At 40.2% G+C, this 17795-nt stretch overlaps 1 protein-coding gene across 2 annotated transcripts in view; it reads left to right on the forward strand.

Annotated features, from left to right (window-relative positions):
• The window catches only part of scara5 (scavenger receptor class A, member 5 (putative)), a 75703-nt gene that overhangs the window by 5353 nt on the left and 52555 nt on the right, over nt 1–17795 (forward strand). For both annotated transcript variants that reach the window (XM_080490997.1, XM_080490996.1), the window contains exon 3: nt 2756–2884. In XM_080490997.1, the coding sequence (XP_080347123.1) occupies nt 2756–2884 (129 nt within the window). The remainder of the gene's footprint in view (nt 1–2755; nt 2885–17795) is intronic.

A 17795-nucleotide genomic window follows, 5' to 3' on the forward strand; every position in this document is an offset into this window, starting at 1 on the left:
CAATGGTCTCTCACATCAGAAACACTGTCCTCATCCAGCTCCACTAATCCTCGGAACATTTTCACACCTCGTTCAATTGGAGAAGAAATATTCACAAGAGGTTTCCTCAGTGGGACATGTGGACAACGGCACTGAGCATTAAGAGTTCACTACGATATTAGAGTTTGGCAGCTCTAATGAAGAGTTGTCAAATCTCTGGCTTAGGTTCTTTTGTATGAATAACGGTATTTAGTGTTAATTTGACAAAGATGTATTATTATTAACATGCAGGCATAGATCATTTTGTGCTGTTGTGTCCCTGCGTCTAACTTCAAGTAACTCTGTCCTATCCTTGTAATCTAACAGTAATTTTTTTCCAAGTAATTTCAGAAATTAATTGACTATTTTGCTGAGGAAAAGTAGTTCCAGCTCTGGGTCGTTGCAAATGGATTAGCTGAGCTTTAGACTGCAGCATGGACAGAACAAGATTTATTTTTTTTCATATTCATGCTTTTGAAATCTTTACAGTCTTTTTTTTAAAATTCGTTTAGAAATCTCTTAATGGTCCTGGACGTCTGCCTATTTATCAGAAAAATATATCAGGCTCTTAAACTGAAACACACGTTTCCCCTTCTATGGTGAAGAATTTCCCAGCGTAAAACAAACACAGCTGGCTCTGTGTGTGTGTGTGTGTGTGTGTGTGTGTGTGTGTGTGTGTGTGTGTGTGTGTGTGTGTGTGTGTGTGTGTGTGTGTGTGTGTGTGTGTGTGTGTGTGTGTGTGTGTGTGTGTGTGTGTGTGTGTGTGTGTGTGTGTGTGTGTGTGTGTGTGTGTGTGTGTGTGTGTGTGTGTGTGTGTGTGTGTGTGGAACAATCTACCACTGATTGTTCGTCACTCTCCAAATGAAACTTTGCTGCTGGAAGGCCTTGCTGCAGAATCTCAGTTTGAAAAGTCAAACTGAAGCCAACAATCTGACTGTTCACAGAACGATAGACTCTCGTTATAACCTCATATGGTCACAGGGACATAGTGACGATAAACTGTTGGGCCCCTTTGCCCAGAGCTGCAATGAAAGGATTGTCCTTGCTGATCTCCACTACTCAGTTAGTTCAATACATTTTTGATGGTTTCAGAAAAGCTTGTCAGTGGATTTAAATACTGTCAATGAAATGTGTTCTGGTTATTTGAACAAGTATTGTGGATCCCTGTGCCAAGTGAAATCTAGTATATCATCCTTTATACTCCCGGGCAAATCTTGACAAAATCAATGCGGGGAAGCAGGTGACAAATTACATAGAGGGATTCAAGGATCATCACTTTGTCAATTTACATGGATATTCTGTTAAAACAGGCACTACTTAGTACGTATTATTTAGAACAGGTTTATGCCTGTAGATAAAAAATGTAAATATATTTGTTTCTTCACATACATTCAGTCATTTCCCTTGATTGTGAAAGACTTGACATCACACACACATTTAGACAGTGATTGTTTGCATTGATTTTTCCAAATTAAATATGCAGTTCTTGCTTAAAGCATTCACAAGCTCTCACAGAAGGTGATAACTTTAAGCCAAAACTAATTAGGTTCAAAATTGCCAATCATATTCAAGTTATCAACTTTGGTGTACAGTATATGTTGCATTTTGATCATGAGACTTCTATCAAGGAAATGTTTTCAAAAAATGATCAACTTTTCTTTTAGTTTAAGCAACTATACATTTACTGTCGCTTTACATTTCTGGTTACACACTTTAGTCTGAAGTGGATTGTCGCTCCTCTTTATGCAGTCAAGTCCTTGCTTTTGCATGCACCCGGTTTAGCAAATGCACACAACACACACATTTCTTGTAAAGTCACCAAGTGGTTCTTTCTGCAAAAGTTTGGTGACAAAGCACGTCCAGTTAATGCTTGTCTCTACACGGTTATCTTCCAAACAACTATAACTTCTCTTTGGTGTTGGAACGTCAAAAGGAACACGAAAAGAAACTCCACAAGCTTGATGAGTTGATCTAATAAATCCGTCTTTGTTCCCGATACTTTTTGTAATTGCTGGATATTGCAAATGGTTTTATGATAATAGCTGGAAGGGGTGCATGGTTTCTATTACTGCATATCTATGGGACCGATAAAAGCGAACACAGTTAACTGATATCTTCAGAAATGAATTGCCAAGCTGGCTTTTGAAGATTTTTGATTATAATTGTTTGCAAATTTTCACTGGTGAAGATAAAATTACAACGCTGTTCCAATGACTGATGAAGGATTGTGACTCCAGAACCTCTGAAACCTCTTCCTCCTCTGGACCCAAAGGAGTCGTCCCATCACCAAAATCAACAAGCTAAAACTCCCAAGATGTTCAAAACACACTCTCACTCATAAAAGGAGGAAAACACGGCCATCAGTCATAAACGACGCTGTGTCAGTTTTATTAAGACTAATTTTGAAACATCTGTTTGACCCCGAGCGGAGTGGGAAGTGGGAAGAGGAAATAAAACCAAAGTTCCTCACTGAGTGTTTGCATCTGTGCAGTTCATATAATGCAGTGACCTCTTTCATTCTCAAACTATCAAGCTACTGATTGGTTCATCACATCACACACACACACACACACACACACACACACACTGAACAGCAGATTATGCAGAAACTATTTCCTTTCCTTTAGTCAGTGTACTAAAACATTTAATATGAAAAACACATTTCAAAAGAGTAAATCTTATCTGTGTGTGTTTCTTTTAATGTAAAACATGTTTTGTTTTGTTTTGTTTGCATTAGTTTCTTCATCGCGTCGCAGGAAGCAGGACCAGTGTTGCAGTCACCTGAACTCCCTCTCAGCCATCAAGTATGCCATCGTCTCCCTTTACATCCTGGTCCTTCTCACCATCTTCGGACTCTGTCTCGCAGGTAGGCTGTGCATGAATGAATACACCTGCACCTTGAAACTATTTTATTGTGGGAGCACTAAATGTCCCCTCACAACTGATTTAAACATTTTAATACCAGCAGCTTAATAACATCTGTTTGTGTTTCCTGGTAGATTTATAACACAAAAGTTCACATAAGTTTGTCTCGAAATATCTAAAATATCTTGAGGGGGTCACAGCTGATTTTTATTTTTTTTCAAAACACTCTGAGACACTGAGACACGGGACGTATAATGAAAAAAACATCTCATAAAATGTTTTTGACAGGTGAGTTTTTGTATTCGCTGAACGTTTAAGACGTTACAATCGTGAGAGAATGTGAATTTTTTAAATTACAAACAGCTCCAGCAAAAGAAGCTGTAGCACTTCAGTGCACCGAGGAAGTTGCTGTGGAGAAATCGCCTGTTTAATCAGAGGTGGAGGAGTCACTGCCAAACTTTTTCCAACATTCATTCAAGTTAAGCAAAGTTGCTCTCAGGCGAGGCCCTCGTGGCATGTGTTGTGCTTTTGTTCTGATGTTTTAATTGTAAAATATGTTGGAGAGGGCACTGAATCAAAGAGAAAACTGTTTAAATCACACACGCAGGAGACAGTGTAGTTTGCACAATGTGTACGAATAAAGCTGTATTACTGGAGCTGCTATCAAATCAACTTCCAGCTGCATATAAGTATTATTGCCAGATGAACGTCTGTTGATACTGGTCATTGTGTTGTTTGAAAGGAAGACTAACAGGATGTCTTTTAACACACTTAACTATGTAATAGTGGAGGCAATTATGAGGAAAAAAAGAGTTTCTCAGTAAATTATAACAGTCATGTTTGAGAGCGAAAGACTATTTAAGAAATATTTATATTAGTCAAATACATGCGGTGGGGACGAGGGTGCAGGGATAAAGACAAGACCAATAAATGAATCATGAGGAAGATTCAATCTTTGGCTCAGTGACATCCTAAACCAAGTGTTTATACAGTATAAGACAAGCATTGGCACATTCGTCCACTATTTTAACTTGTTTATTCTCACCATTTCTACTTTATCTTTTTAGACTTTTCAAATACTTTTCTGGTGTTTTGGCTTAATAAACGAGCCGTATTTTGTTGACTATCTCATATTTTATCCATTAAATGTTACCGTTTCCAAGCTGTCAAATGAACAATAACAAATAAAGATTTTATTTCACTCCGCTTCGCCACAATCCTTCAATTTACCCCCAGATACTGCAAACATGCCCCCGTGCAGTGCAAGTAACCTGGTTTGTAAATCATTCTTCAACATAACTGTCATACATTATTTGACTTCTTTTTTTATTTTGTAGGGGGGTGAAGAAAAAAAACAAGCTGCCGAATGCTTTTATGGTGTTTAGTTCATTTGTCTTTTGTACTCAGAGGTCTGTTATGCAGATGACATCAGCCATTCCTCAAGGTTGAATTGTAATGTAGGACTCACACACACAGATGCACAGCTTTTTTTTTTTTTTTTTTTTTTTTTTTAACACACTTGCACCATAAAAGCCTATTTAGTCTGCGGTGACACTCTGAGCTGTGGTCTGAAACCCTACTCCCCTCTTGAGCTGTCTCCTCTGGTTTAGCACTGAGCACACACATTTGCACAAAATGAATAAGCAGTCAGTACAAGTAGAACCTAACGTGCTCTAATGTAAAGCTCCGCTTGTGATTTTTGTTGACTTTCTTCCCAAAGTCGAAGATTTTACTGCTCGTTTCTGTCGAGAGGTTTAATGCATAAGTGCCAAGTGTCGCTCAGTTCTCTGTCACCGCAGGTTTTTTCTCTGTCCTCTGAGATTTTTCTGACCTGAGTTGTGAAATCGGTTTTCCAAGCACAGTGCACGCTTCACCCTCGGGCTTTCTGCTGCTGACTGCAGGACTCGGCACATGTGTGACAGGTTTGAACTTGATGCCCACATGGGGGAAAGTTGTGTCGTTCGCAGTGTTTTGAAAGCGTGACCAGCTTGACCTTTTACATGGCAACATAAAAGAAAGATAAGATAAAGCGTGACGGCGGTTTTAAAGCGCCGGCTCCTCTGTGCTGCATAGTTTCCCATAATGCCCTTCATCCTACAGCTGTGGGAGTGCAGAGGCCTACGCTACGCAGACGCACACCGAGCTCCTCGGGGTGACGAATAACAGCACTACTTGAGACATGAGCTGGCATCGCAACTGTCTCTGTCGGAGGTCAAGGCTGATAATTTGATTCAGGTGTTATGATTAAAGCATGCTGTGAGGGTTCAGTATCGAATCATCTGCCTTTTTAGCAAATCAGGAAAACATTGTCACGGGAATTACAAAAAACTGCAAGAATCCGATTTTGCCCTAGTGTGACTGCCCACTGTGAAATGCATGTTGCATTCATGGCAAATCTCTCCTTCGCAACACAATACCACTATTTTCAGATGTTGAATCTTGGCTCCGTGGTGATTTAGTCACAGTAGTGACGCAGTTAAAGTAGTTTTCCTGACAGGACCAGCATGGTTTCCCTTGTTTGTCTGGATACCCTTCAGGCAGGGTGGGATTTGCTGATAGAGCCGGGAGATTTCCCTTCCAACTGGCCTTTATATCCTCGGTCATGCTAAATAGTTTTTTTCCCTTTGTGGACAAAACGTTGCAGTCAGAGTTTTATCTTACGGCTATACCATCTGAATAAACCTATTCTAGTCTGATCTAGAAGGCTATTGGACCAATTGGACCTGGTCAATGCTCGAATCGAAGAAATAGATGCTTTTATTTGAGCAGGTCACTACTGTGATGCTAGTTTAACTTTCTTGGGTACATGTATAGTCTTTGAAAATATCACTAAACACAAAATTATGTTTCAGCTTGAAAAATAGTGAAATGGTTACTTAGCCAGATAAAGGCGAGTTTTGAATTACTGATGCTTTTGCCAATGTTACGAGATACTGTGGGACCTTGTAAAATGCTGTGAACATTACAGGATTACATGTATTCTCTATAGCAAATATGCAATCAAAATTGTGGGACTTTATTCCTTTAAATGTCTTTGTGTCTGAATAGCATGATACATCCTGATCACCCGTAACGTTCTCAAATTTTACATGTATGTTTGCTCATTCTCTATCTGTGCCATGAATGCTTTGTGCAATTCATGGCACAAAGCATACCAAAATGCAATGAACATATAAAGAATCAATATACATCAAAATAACACAAATAGGATAGCAAGTGGGAAATCCATAAAAAGTGCAACAAATAAAATTTTATATTTTTTAAATAAAGTGAACGAAAGAGGTCAAATCTATTGCTTATAATTTTTTGTAAAACTAGTTATCTATAGGCCACTGAACCTCAATACCTTTCTTGTATAGCAGGTCATACTTCACCAACAATGGAAGCAATCCTGCTGCACAGTCTGTTTATCTCAGAGGGACTGACGAGGAGATTATATGCACATATGAGATTACATGTAAACTTATGCTGAATTTAGATACATATTCAAAGGAGCAGCTGTTCTTGTGAACTGAGTTGTAAGAAACATAATTTTGAAGACTGCCAGAAGCACTCTGAAGCTACATTCGTTGGTTGAAGAATGCCTACTAATCACTTGGTGCATCAGGGGATAGAGCGAGCGGCCATTCTCTGCTCTGCTAAAACCACTAACAAACTCCCAAGGCGAGATTTTATGATTGCCACAGATTCAGTGAATCTGGACAATGGAAATTTGGACATCTGAGTTATGGAAATCTGTATTTGTCGCTGTTGTTTCATATCAGTCAGTCGTGTAATATATTTGAGTGTCTTCAGAGTTTACATCCTTGCACTTCCTCCTCCTTCTGGTTGGTTTGGAAAGACCCTGGAATGATGCCACAGTAGCGTCATGGCCAATTCACTGGTGTGTGTGTGTGTGTGTGTGGGGGGGGGGGGGGGGGGGGATTTTGGAGGTGTGTCAATCTTTATGGCTGTTACCCTTTGCGATCCCCGCTGTGGCCCCCTTGTAAATGTCAACTCTTGTATTAAAGGAGAGAAGGGGAAAGAGAGCACGATGGCGACAGAGGGAGAAAGGAAGCTGTTGAGAGAGAGAAATCAGGGGAGATGTAGTTAGGAGGAGAGGCAACAGATCCAGAAACAGGTTTAAGAGCTGCCTGGCTTCAGATCAACTAATCCTAATTTCATTTCAAGGCCCCCGTCTCCCTGAGCTACATGGCGTAACCACAAGGCTGCTGCCATTAAACGGACATGGCTCTGCGTGTGCTCACAGGCACTGCGTGATGCAGTTAAAGAGTTTGGAACCGCTTTGCTGTCGTCACATAGGTATTTGGTTATTTAGGACTTTTAGATGAGGTTGTTTCAGAAAAGTGGTCAAATCAGGCCTTTCAGGCAGTCTCTCTTAAAGTACATGCCGGCCATCCAAAAAGCTGAGTGGCTCCAGCGCAACTGTGCAGGAGGCTCCTCGGCCAGGCACAAACATTTACACGACCCGAGTGCACGCAGAAACGCATTCACAACAGTTTTCAGATGTGAACGCATTCAGCTTTGAGCCCTTCACGTTCTCCCTGTCTGAATTCTCACTTGACTTTGGCTTTTTGCTTTTTCCAGTGTTTGCGTTGCCTTATTGGCAGTCCCCCAACTTCAAGTCTCCCAGCGTCTCTCTCTGTGCATTCAGGCACATTCACATCTAATTTCCACCAGGATCCTAAAGCCTTAACCCACTCTGATTGCATCTGCATCCCTGACGTGATGTGTATGAAATAGTTTTCTCTGTGTCAGCGTTCCTGACCCTAAATCTTACGCTGAAGACAGAGTGATAAACCAAAACAGACGGATAGAAGCAAAAAGACAGAGGATGAAAGCGCCAGAAGAATGCAGCTCCATCCATCATGTGGTTGAGAACTGCCTTGTAAGTTCATTAGTTTTTCGGTCTTATCTCCACGTAGATTGCAGCAAGTTCTGATCAGAGCGCAGCTGAAAGGTTGCTGTGCTGAAATGTCCCTAAGCCAGAAACCAGACTTTTATCATCCGAGAGGCGCCTGTAGGAGGAACCTTTGTGTTCGGATTCACTTGGTTTGACTGACACTTCTGAAGAGCAGGGCACTTTCTTAGAGTTTTCTTTATTCGGCATTTAAACTGAACTTGGCATCTACCAAAGTCGTTGGTTGGTCTTCAGTTACCAGAAGTGTTGAGAAGTGGTTCCCAAGTCCTGCATCAGGTAAAGCTCAAGCAGTTTGATCTAAAAAAAGACCATTTCTGACAAGTTGCTGCCCATCTAGACAGTTTAACGTATGTCTGATTAATCAAAGGTATCAAAACTGCAAACAACATAATCTATTAAAATAACATATTTCTTCCTTTGAGCCCATTCTACTAAACCTATAGTCATAGTCTGATTGTTTCCACCTGATAATGGGCAAAAGGCAGGATACACACTGGGCAGGTCACCTGTCGATCCTGTCTCTCCTGCAAGTCAATGTATTGTTAGAGGGAGTCGTAGTACATCGTGGTGGTGGTTTCTCTTATTGGTAATCCCATTAAATCCCTCCGAAAATTCATTTTTTTCACAAGACCAGATAATTAGCCTGGGCCCAACATTCAGTTTGTAGAGCAAAGGGAATTGTTTTTGTGGCAATGTGGAGCCAAGAAAACACATTATTACAACACTTTGGCCAGATATGCAGATAATATTGAGAGTTAAAGTAAGTGAGATCCCATATAGTGCAGACAGAACGAGGTGGCAGCACTGTTACTGCTGAATTCATGTTTGTTGTTGCATTTTATTGATTACCATGTGTTCTCACAGAAAAAAGAAAATCATGTTATTCCCAGAAAGAAGGACCTGTTCATGGGCTGGCTGTTGGAGAGCGTGTTAAATCATGCATAATAGCACATATGGACATTTTTTATCACTTTTATAACAAGTGAGACTTGTGATAGCCTAATGTGAAAATATATGAAAAATATATGAAACTGTGTTTGTTTCCAAAGGGCAATAAAAGTCTCATTACACCATTGGTTATACTCACTTGAGCTTTGAGCTCCAGCATTTTATTAAAACACACCTTTTCTTGGATGCAGTCGGATCAGTCATGTGATATCGTGCGCGATACTCTGAAGACGTTTCTAACTTCCAGATGTGGTGCTTTATCCACATCGACCATTGATCTATTATCTCACTGCTCTTAGTAATCCCAAATGACACAGCAGGAGAAATGTCTAAGATCATTTTGAAAATTTTAGCGTCTAAACCCTTTCAGGTGTGTTTTCTCTTTACAGTAATGTAGGCAAGAAATATGCTGGACTGAAAAATGGTTTCCTGCTGCCATAATCGACAAAAACAGCATTCTCTTTTACTGCTGCATTGAGGATTTTCAAATGTGGAAATGCACCGTTAACAGCTTCTACTGTTTATTTTGTGAAATTATTATATTAAATAAGTGGATCCATGAAAAACTTTAGATCATCAAAAACATCAGAGCCATTCAGGGAAGTTTTGTGAAGTCCTGCATGCTGAAATCTGTAGAAATCTTGAACCAAGAGGATGGATGGGTTTTGGTCAAACAGCTAGAGTTGTTGTTATTTATAGGTTATTATATTATTTTGACCGGTCTGACCCAGTGGAGATCAAATTGATCTGTATTTGGTTTCTCAACTACAATAATTTGACACCCCTGTAGAAATGATATTTACTATCTATAGATGAAAACCTGTGTCACTAAAAGTGGTTCCACTCATCTGGATGTCTTCAACCGGCTGTTCTGGTTTTAAAGATCACATCTTTACTTCTTTTGGTTGATTCTCATGGTTCATCAATGTTGTTTTGCACCGACTGCACGCACTTCGCACCAATCGGCTGAGAAGAGGCCAAATGTTTCACAGGGAAAGATCCAGATGTTCTCATCAAGAATTGGTAAAAGCAGCAGAGCAGAACCAGAAACACAACTTAAAACAATTAATATTGACTGTATGTGAAAATAATCAGCATACATCTAATTAAGAAGGTGACGTCAATATTTTTAAGAGATTACTTCAGTTTACAGCTTGTTTTCAGAAGTGGTTTGTGCAATCTGGAAATGACCACAAAAAGAAACGGGTGTGATGTGTGTATTACTTGTAAACACAATAAACATACAAATACACCCGTAAACACTGCAAAATCCTCTCTGATCCACCTCAGATGGTCCCATTTTTATGTTTTATCATTGGATTCTGCTCATTAAACGTCAGTTGTCATCACAGTTTTGCACTCCAAGTAAAGGTTACTGCTTCACTGCCCTCGCATGCACACTGACTCATGCAACCAGTCAGATGTTAACACACTCTCGGCACAACACATCCTCTTTCAGACACCTCTCAAACATGCATGTATGTTTTGTTTTTGTTCTTTTACAAATTCATCCCACATAGTGTCAGAATGACCTTTTTAGTTCTTTGTTTTTAAAAAGAAGTTGAGGACTTCGGTTGCATCTCGTCCAAACGTTGCTCCAAAGTCCTCATGCTACATCTGGAGTCAGTTCTCAGGGTGCCAGGTTATGTAAAACACCCAAGAAACAGTTTTAGCATAATAGAGACATGCTGATAACTGACAGGGTGGTCAAGACAGGAGATTTCCGACGGATTTACACATTTACTATCTGAGCTTGTTAGAAATTTGTTTGTCATTCTCGGCCTGTTATCACATGCACAACGGTCCAGATAAAAATTAATTGCAAGTGGTTTTTCATATGTACCAATTTCAGGTTTTGCACCTGTAGTCTTTCCCTGCAGGACGTCTGCTTCTCTTCAGACTTTTATTTACGCCCCGCGTCCCTCTGTAGGTGAAACTGAGTCATGTTTTCCAGTTGGAGGAAACATGCAGCTCACAAGTTTGGCACAGTGCTTCTATTTTCCTTCACAAGTTAATTGCTGGAAAACATGATGCACGTTGGTTTTGCTTCTTTTAAACCATGAAATCTTCCAACAAGAGCCCGTGTCTCTCAGTGATACTGTAGGTAACATGCGTGTTACTGCCAAGTGGAAATCTGCAACAGGCCGTTGCACCCTGAAACGACTCGGACTTACTCTGGTGATGTAACTTGGTTTGGCCTTGCATTTGTTATCATGATTACTTTTGGTGTGTTACCTCAGCTTTTCCTGCTTCAGAGAGATTTATCTTAAGAGAAAACCAATTGGAAATGCTGGAGTTATGACATTCAAAGAGAAGATTGAGTAAACCAGCGTGAGGGAAGTAACAGGAAATGTTATTCAACTGAGAAGTGCACAAGATGAATGAATGATGGTATTTTTTGTGTAGGGAATAATAATTATTTGAATTTATTTAAAGATATTAAAAGATAGAAGTTTTCATGAGAAACAAAGAATCTTTTAAGTACATATGTGGCAGAGCACTTTAACTTCTAATTACGAGTCCCATTATTAAGGGGATGGACTGAATGCTCTGCCATAAAGGAATAAACAATGCACTGATCATGTAAAAAGTACAGTGATGGCTCAAATCAAATTAACTAGGGTAGCTTTGGCTACAATAATATATAAACCACATGCTACAAGCACAACTCCAAAACTAAACAAACAAATTCCAAATACCAAATTCCATGTAGGTTTGTCAATCAACTTGCCACACTTCAGATGCTCGCACTCTGTCACTTTATACAACGGGTGTCCAAAATATTAGGTTTGGTTTTGAAGGGTTAATTAACTCGCCCACTTCTGTGATGTTAAAGCAGGTTTGACACATGTTGCCTGCAGGAATATATGTAAATGTATGAGCAGCAGCATTCTATACTAGTATAGAAAGTTAAGAACTGTTTGGATAATCCACTTCAGAGACACTGACAACAGACTTGTGCTTATCATAAGAACTGTATTGAGAAATGCCGATTTATTATTTCACCCAAAGTATAGTAATACTGAGGGAGGTGTAGTTATTACATCTGTATATCATCAAAGGAAACTTTATTTAATCCTAATGTCATATTACTGTGTTGCTGCACTAAGATATATGCTGTTAAATGTTTGGCTTTCAGTGTTTTTTGTTTTTTTTTATAGATTTTTCAACCTTTCTTCATCTACTATGCCAACCTCCACTCTTAGAGCATCCTCTATGTGTCTTCCTCAGTAATGCGTTTGAGGATATTTCTTTCTGAAGATCACATTTTTTCGTCTGTACACACCGACTGGATCTGTAGGTCAACAATGAGGTATAGGGACTCCACCATGTGACCAGTACGTCAACAATGACAAGCTCCTTTTAGCACAACCACAATCTTTAGTTACTTTAGTCCTTTGAGGTTCCAGTAAGCACACACGACGTACATGACGCAAGATCCTAAATGTATACCATATGTGTCTGGCTCACAAATCTGACACCACAAGCAGCCACTCCCAACGACTGTAAAGACAAACTTTAAGGTTTTAACTGCACTCCTGAGGAAACAATAAGCGCTTCAGCTACGGACGATGAGGTGTTTCTGATCTCGGCCTATTTGCAGAAATCCAGAAAATGTTAGTTGAGAGATCATCATTACAGACACATACTGTATATACATATGTTTTACCATATACATACACATCAGATACACAAAAGCACTCATATAAAGCAGAGTAGTAAAACGAAGTAATCACTTCAGATCCAGTATTTCAAATATTATGTTCGGAGGTATAAATAGGAGTGTGCGCAGTCATACATCCATATGTGCTGAAGTCTCAGCCATCAGTGTGTGCACACTGAACACACAGAAAACACATTCATACACCCACATGCATACCAGATTCAGAGAGTCATGCAAGCCGTCAAACACATGAGAATATACATTCACCACCACGAGACACAGGCATGAATGTGCAAACCATATATGCACACATGTATACATAGCTATATGTCACATGTACAATCGGCCTCGGGCCCCGAAATTGACTCAGAGAACATAAAACCCTTTCTAATGAGTTTCTGCACTGTGGCCATAGTCATTTCCAAACAAAGGATTCTGGAGACAGTCCAGCTTCCCCAGGAAGAGAGTCCATCATTGGACACACACACACACACACACACACACACACACACACACACACACACACACACACACACACACACACACACACACACACACACACACACACACACACACACACACACACACACACACACACACACACACACACACACACACACAAAGAGAGGGAAAAGTCAAGGAGAATCCCAAAAGTCCGCAGACCGCCTCATTCATGCAGTCAGACGCAGATCATTAACATGTCAGGACTAATTGGACCAGACTTCACTCTTTCTCTGTGTTTCCTCAATAGAATTTCATGCCTTGAGACAGAAATATGTCTCAATCCATCATTGAAAATGTAGTGATCATAATTGATTGATTAGCAGACAGACTACAAATGGTTTAACGGACTTTGCCTTTGCCATCGGAGGGTATAAATTACTTCAGCAACAAATAAAAACACACACACGGACGTTTGTATGAAGATTGATGATCTTCCCGATGTAATTGACAATCCCCTTGCTTTTTTCTCTGGTGGTACTTTGGGGTTAGTTTAGTTAATATCAATTTGACAAAGTTCATTTTTGAGTCAATTTAATGTCATGTGTGTGTTTTCTCCGGACTCTTTGGTTTCTTCCCACAATCCAAAAACATGTATTCGAAGTTAATCGCTGCAAAACTGCCCGCAGGTATGAATGTGTGTGAGAAAGACTTCATGTCTCTGCGTTTGACCTGCAATGGACGAGTGACCACTCCAGGGAGTCTTTGTCCAAATCAGCTGAGATCAGCTCCCGTGGCTTCCCACAACCTTCAGTTGGATAAATTGGAGTAGAACATGACAAATTGAGTTTTCCCTCCAGCATATTTTGTAGACATTTATTCTATTCATTGTATGAGAAACAACTTTATTTCACCGGTAATATGAAGCTGATTTATTCTAAATGATTTTGGCATTCACAATCTGTAAATATGTTTGCATATGCAGCAAATTACACAAAGTAATGTGCATTTATGGAAACAAAGCAGAGTGACAACTGGCAGCATATTACACTAGTCTTGACTTACTTTAGATAACTGGCTACATGGAAAAAGTGTTTTTATTTTTTTATGTAACTTCAGCTTCACTTCTTGTAGTTTTGTCCGAATCATTCTGCTCCTTTGTAGCAGTAAAACATATTAACTGACTTTACAACTCCCGACTGACACCTTTTCCTTCAAAAGAGTAAGTTGTAAATTTGCAAACTTCCCACTTTCAGTACAACTTTGAGCCAAATGTGGCAAAAAGATGCAACAAAGTGGGACCCTGCAGTGTATTAGCACCTCCAGCACAAATAAAAGCAGCAGGTTTTTTCTGAAGAGGCTCCCTATAAACAGCGAGCGTGAATTTGGAGATCGGCTGCAGGAAGGGTGCGTCTGAGCTGCTGGGATTATGAAGCACAATAATAATGGTCCAAATTAGCCCTCTGAATGTCTTTTTTTTTTCTGGTTTATTTGCAGACTAATTAAGCCACAACAGATTCCAAAGGCTCCCACAAGCTCGCCCTGACTAGCACCCTGCAGGGGTTTGATCTGGCTAATTGTGGTGTTGGAGCTCAGTGAAGTCCAAAGATTGGTACAATGCCACATTATGAGAGCTGGCGCCGCGCGGCTAAGCGGTTATTACTTCCCACTGCGTTTGGTTGAACAAAAGCTCAGAACGAGACGATTAAACAAATGTTGAAAATGTGTGAAGACAATTACAAAGTGATGTCTTTAAAGCTCTATTCTGCCACAGGTATCAGTCCTGTTCGATGTTTTATGCTCTATTAATGCAACACAGTGAAGCAAGACGAGCTCAAATGCGTTCGTTTGGTAGCCTGATCGTCCACATTAACAAAAAGCTGACGTGCACCAACAAATTTTGAAATATGCAGTTGGGGCTATGAGTTAGACTTTTCTAAATGTAAAGTTCTGACCAAAATCAAAAGTAAAATACATTTATTTCTTCACAAGGCCTTTTTTTTTTATGTTACTGGCACATTGATCTGTAAAATACTGTGAAACTGTTGGCAGCCGATTGTTTCTGAACAATCCCACTTTAACAAACATTGGTCCGCAGCTCTGCCGTGGCCAAAATCTCCTGAAGCTACATTTAAATATGAGGATAAAATTAATAAAATGCTAATTGGTGTATGTACTTCCAAGAAACATTTACACGCTTTACTTGTGTTTAAGTGTTTCCATTTTCACTCCCCATGGATTTAGTGTTTAGTACTTTTCTGTTTAAATAAGGCAAAAATCCATGTTGCTTTAATTGCTTCCAATTAAACCTTTTACTGCTTTGTTTGCATGCAGGTTACAGTTACTGCTGGCCGACATTCGGTTGAGCAGGAAACATTAAAAACTAATGTCGACTTTTTGAGTGGTGGTTATGAGCGTTGTTATGTTCCTGATTGACTGAACCAGTGTGGCGATGTAAGAGCACCACTCTGACAAAAATAAAGCCGATTGTTATTGTGCTGCAAGTGTCCATCCTCATCAGCTCCTCCATGTCGTCTGCGACTCAGTGTGATGAACATGGTGACCCCAGAAGAGCTGCTGGATAATGAGGACTATGAGGCGATTGTGCAGGTTTATTGTTAATAGAAAAAGTAAAAAAGGACTTGTGATGAACATATATTGCATCTATTCTTCAAAATGTCTTTGAAAGATGGGAACAAGCTGGAGTAATTGGAGAAAACCTATATGCACACACAGGTAAAACATGAAAACCCTAAAATGCACCATCTCTGAATCAAACTGAGTGTTATTAATGTGAGGCAAGAATGCTCGCCATTCCTGTGCAGTATCATCCACCAAAAAGAGAACCGGTGCTTCCCCACAGACACAAACATCCATTAGGTCATATCTGGCCTGTCACAGCACGGAGCCACACTTCAAAGTCTGCCACATTACACAGAGCCCACGCTAAGAGATCAACCACCACCGTCACTTCATTTGAACATTCCTGCAGCTGAATAAGAGCTGGGCCAAGTCCACACATAACCTCCCCCAGTGATACGCTTCAGAATGACTGCAGTGAGCGGAGACGCTGTTATGTTGAGCTTCAAAGTGATCAAGCAAAAGAAAAATCCACAAAACAACACGTGAGCTTCTGACACTCAGTTTCTTGTTGAAACCCTACATCCAATTTTAATGAAGTGAAAGCAAACACATCTCTGTTATAGCAGCGATGTGTGTATATCAGCAGCGCCAGGACTCAATCCTGTGTGAATGTCGATGACCAGACATTAACCTCCAGCCACGGTCACGTTGGAGCGGACTGCAGGCAGGAGAGGGAGTCGGGGCTCATGACCTTGTGCCAAACATGTGGTTTGTGTGTCATAGTGGTGCCATTTCAAGTGAAACACATCAAAACTCTGACACCTAATAGGTTTGTCTGCTCTTCTCAGATGTTGCCATGCTGCTGAAAAGAATGTTAAACATAAATATATCAGTGTCAAACTCGGCCTGGCTCGCAAAAACTCAGTTTTTCGTTGCCCTTGTGTACACATACAAATACTGTGAGTCACTGAGAATGCACTTTTTTATAAAATCCTTTCCAGTGTAAATACTGTCTTGGGTTGAGGTGTTTTACATGTGGAAAAAGTAATACGTCATTTCAAAAAAACATATTTTTCCCCATCAACTTCTTTGTGTCCATGTGGCATCCATCCATCCATCCATCCATCCATCCATCCATCCATCCATCCATCCATCCATACAAACATACATTCATCCATCTTTTAAACTGCTTCATCCTAATCAAAGCCACGGTGTCCTGGACTCCATTTCTGGCAGGTTACTCCATGGAAATGTTGCCAGGCCATCTTGGGGCAAACACAGAGAAACTGACAACCATGTTTTCACATCTACGGCCAATTTAGCGTCACCGGCTAGTCTCAAACACATGTTTTGTTTTTGAACTGTGGCTTGGGCTCAAGGGGATTTTTCTCACTGTGGAGCAGGAAAGTACACTATTGTGTTGCCGCTCAGTCGTTCAACAAAGCGGAATGAGCTAAAATTGCACTGGCTTCACCATCACGATCAGAACGTTTGTCTCTGTCATGCTCAAACACTCCCACCGCATAGATGCTGTTTTAGTGGACTTACTTGGTGGACAGCGATGGTGATTAGGCAAGGTCCAAGTGGTGGATTTTTACGTTCCTTCCTTGGCAGTGACCTTCACTGACCACTTGAGGTCAAACTGATGATAATCAGCCCAGATGTGACAATGGTGGTTGTCGAAGAAATTCAAAAATAAAGCTACTTTCCACTGTTTTGACAGTCTTTCTAGAAACTTTAGCTCAGCTCACTTTGGAAAAACAGTACAATCCGGCTGTTTTGGTAAAGCAATCAAGCAGGTGTCCCGCCAAAACTGAGGTTTGCAAAGAACTGTGTCTATTGAGCCTGAAACCAGAGGAAACAACTTGTAAGTCATTGGTATCGCTTGTTTTTGCCTGTTGTTGTTTTTATTCCAGGAAACAAAAAAAAATCATCCACTTTTAATCTAGTTGCTGATTTTGGCTGTTGGTTTTGTAATGCCAGAGTGGGACAGAAAGGTGATGATTACTGAGGTTTATTCTTAGTAATTGTTTGCCCCGAACTTCCACTTGTTTCCTCTGGGAACACATTTAAGAGAGAAAAGGTAAAATGTGGAGCACATTTGAGGTCATGATTCCGTGAGCAATGAGCTCAAAACTGCTGTAAAAATATGGAGAACGTACTGCAGTTGGAATATTGGTTGTTTGTTTTTCTCTTTATGTTAAATATTTACTATAACCTTCTGTATTTATTGAACATTATTAAGTGCACATCTGTAAAGTCTGTACATCTGTGAAGTCCTGTGCTGAGACACAGCAGGCTTCCATATTGGACTCAATAAATCTTAGTCCAGAATCTGTTCAGCAGATATTTTTC

The sequence above is a fragment of the Lipophrys pholis genome, assembly GCF_963383615.2.
Source record: "Lipophrys pholis genome assembly, chromosome: 21".
Classification (NCBI taxonomy): Eukaryota; Metazoa; Chordata; class Actinopteri; order Blenniiformes; family Blenniidae; genus Lipophrys; species Lipophrys pholis.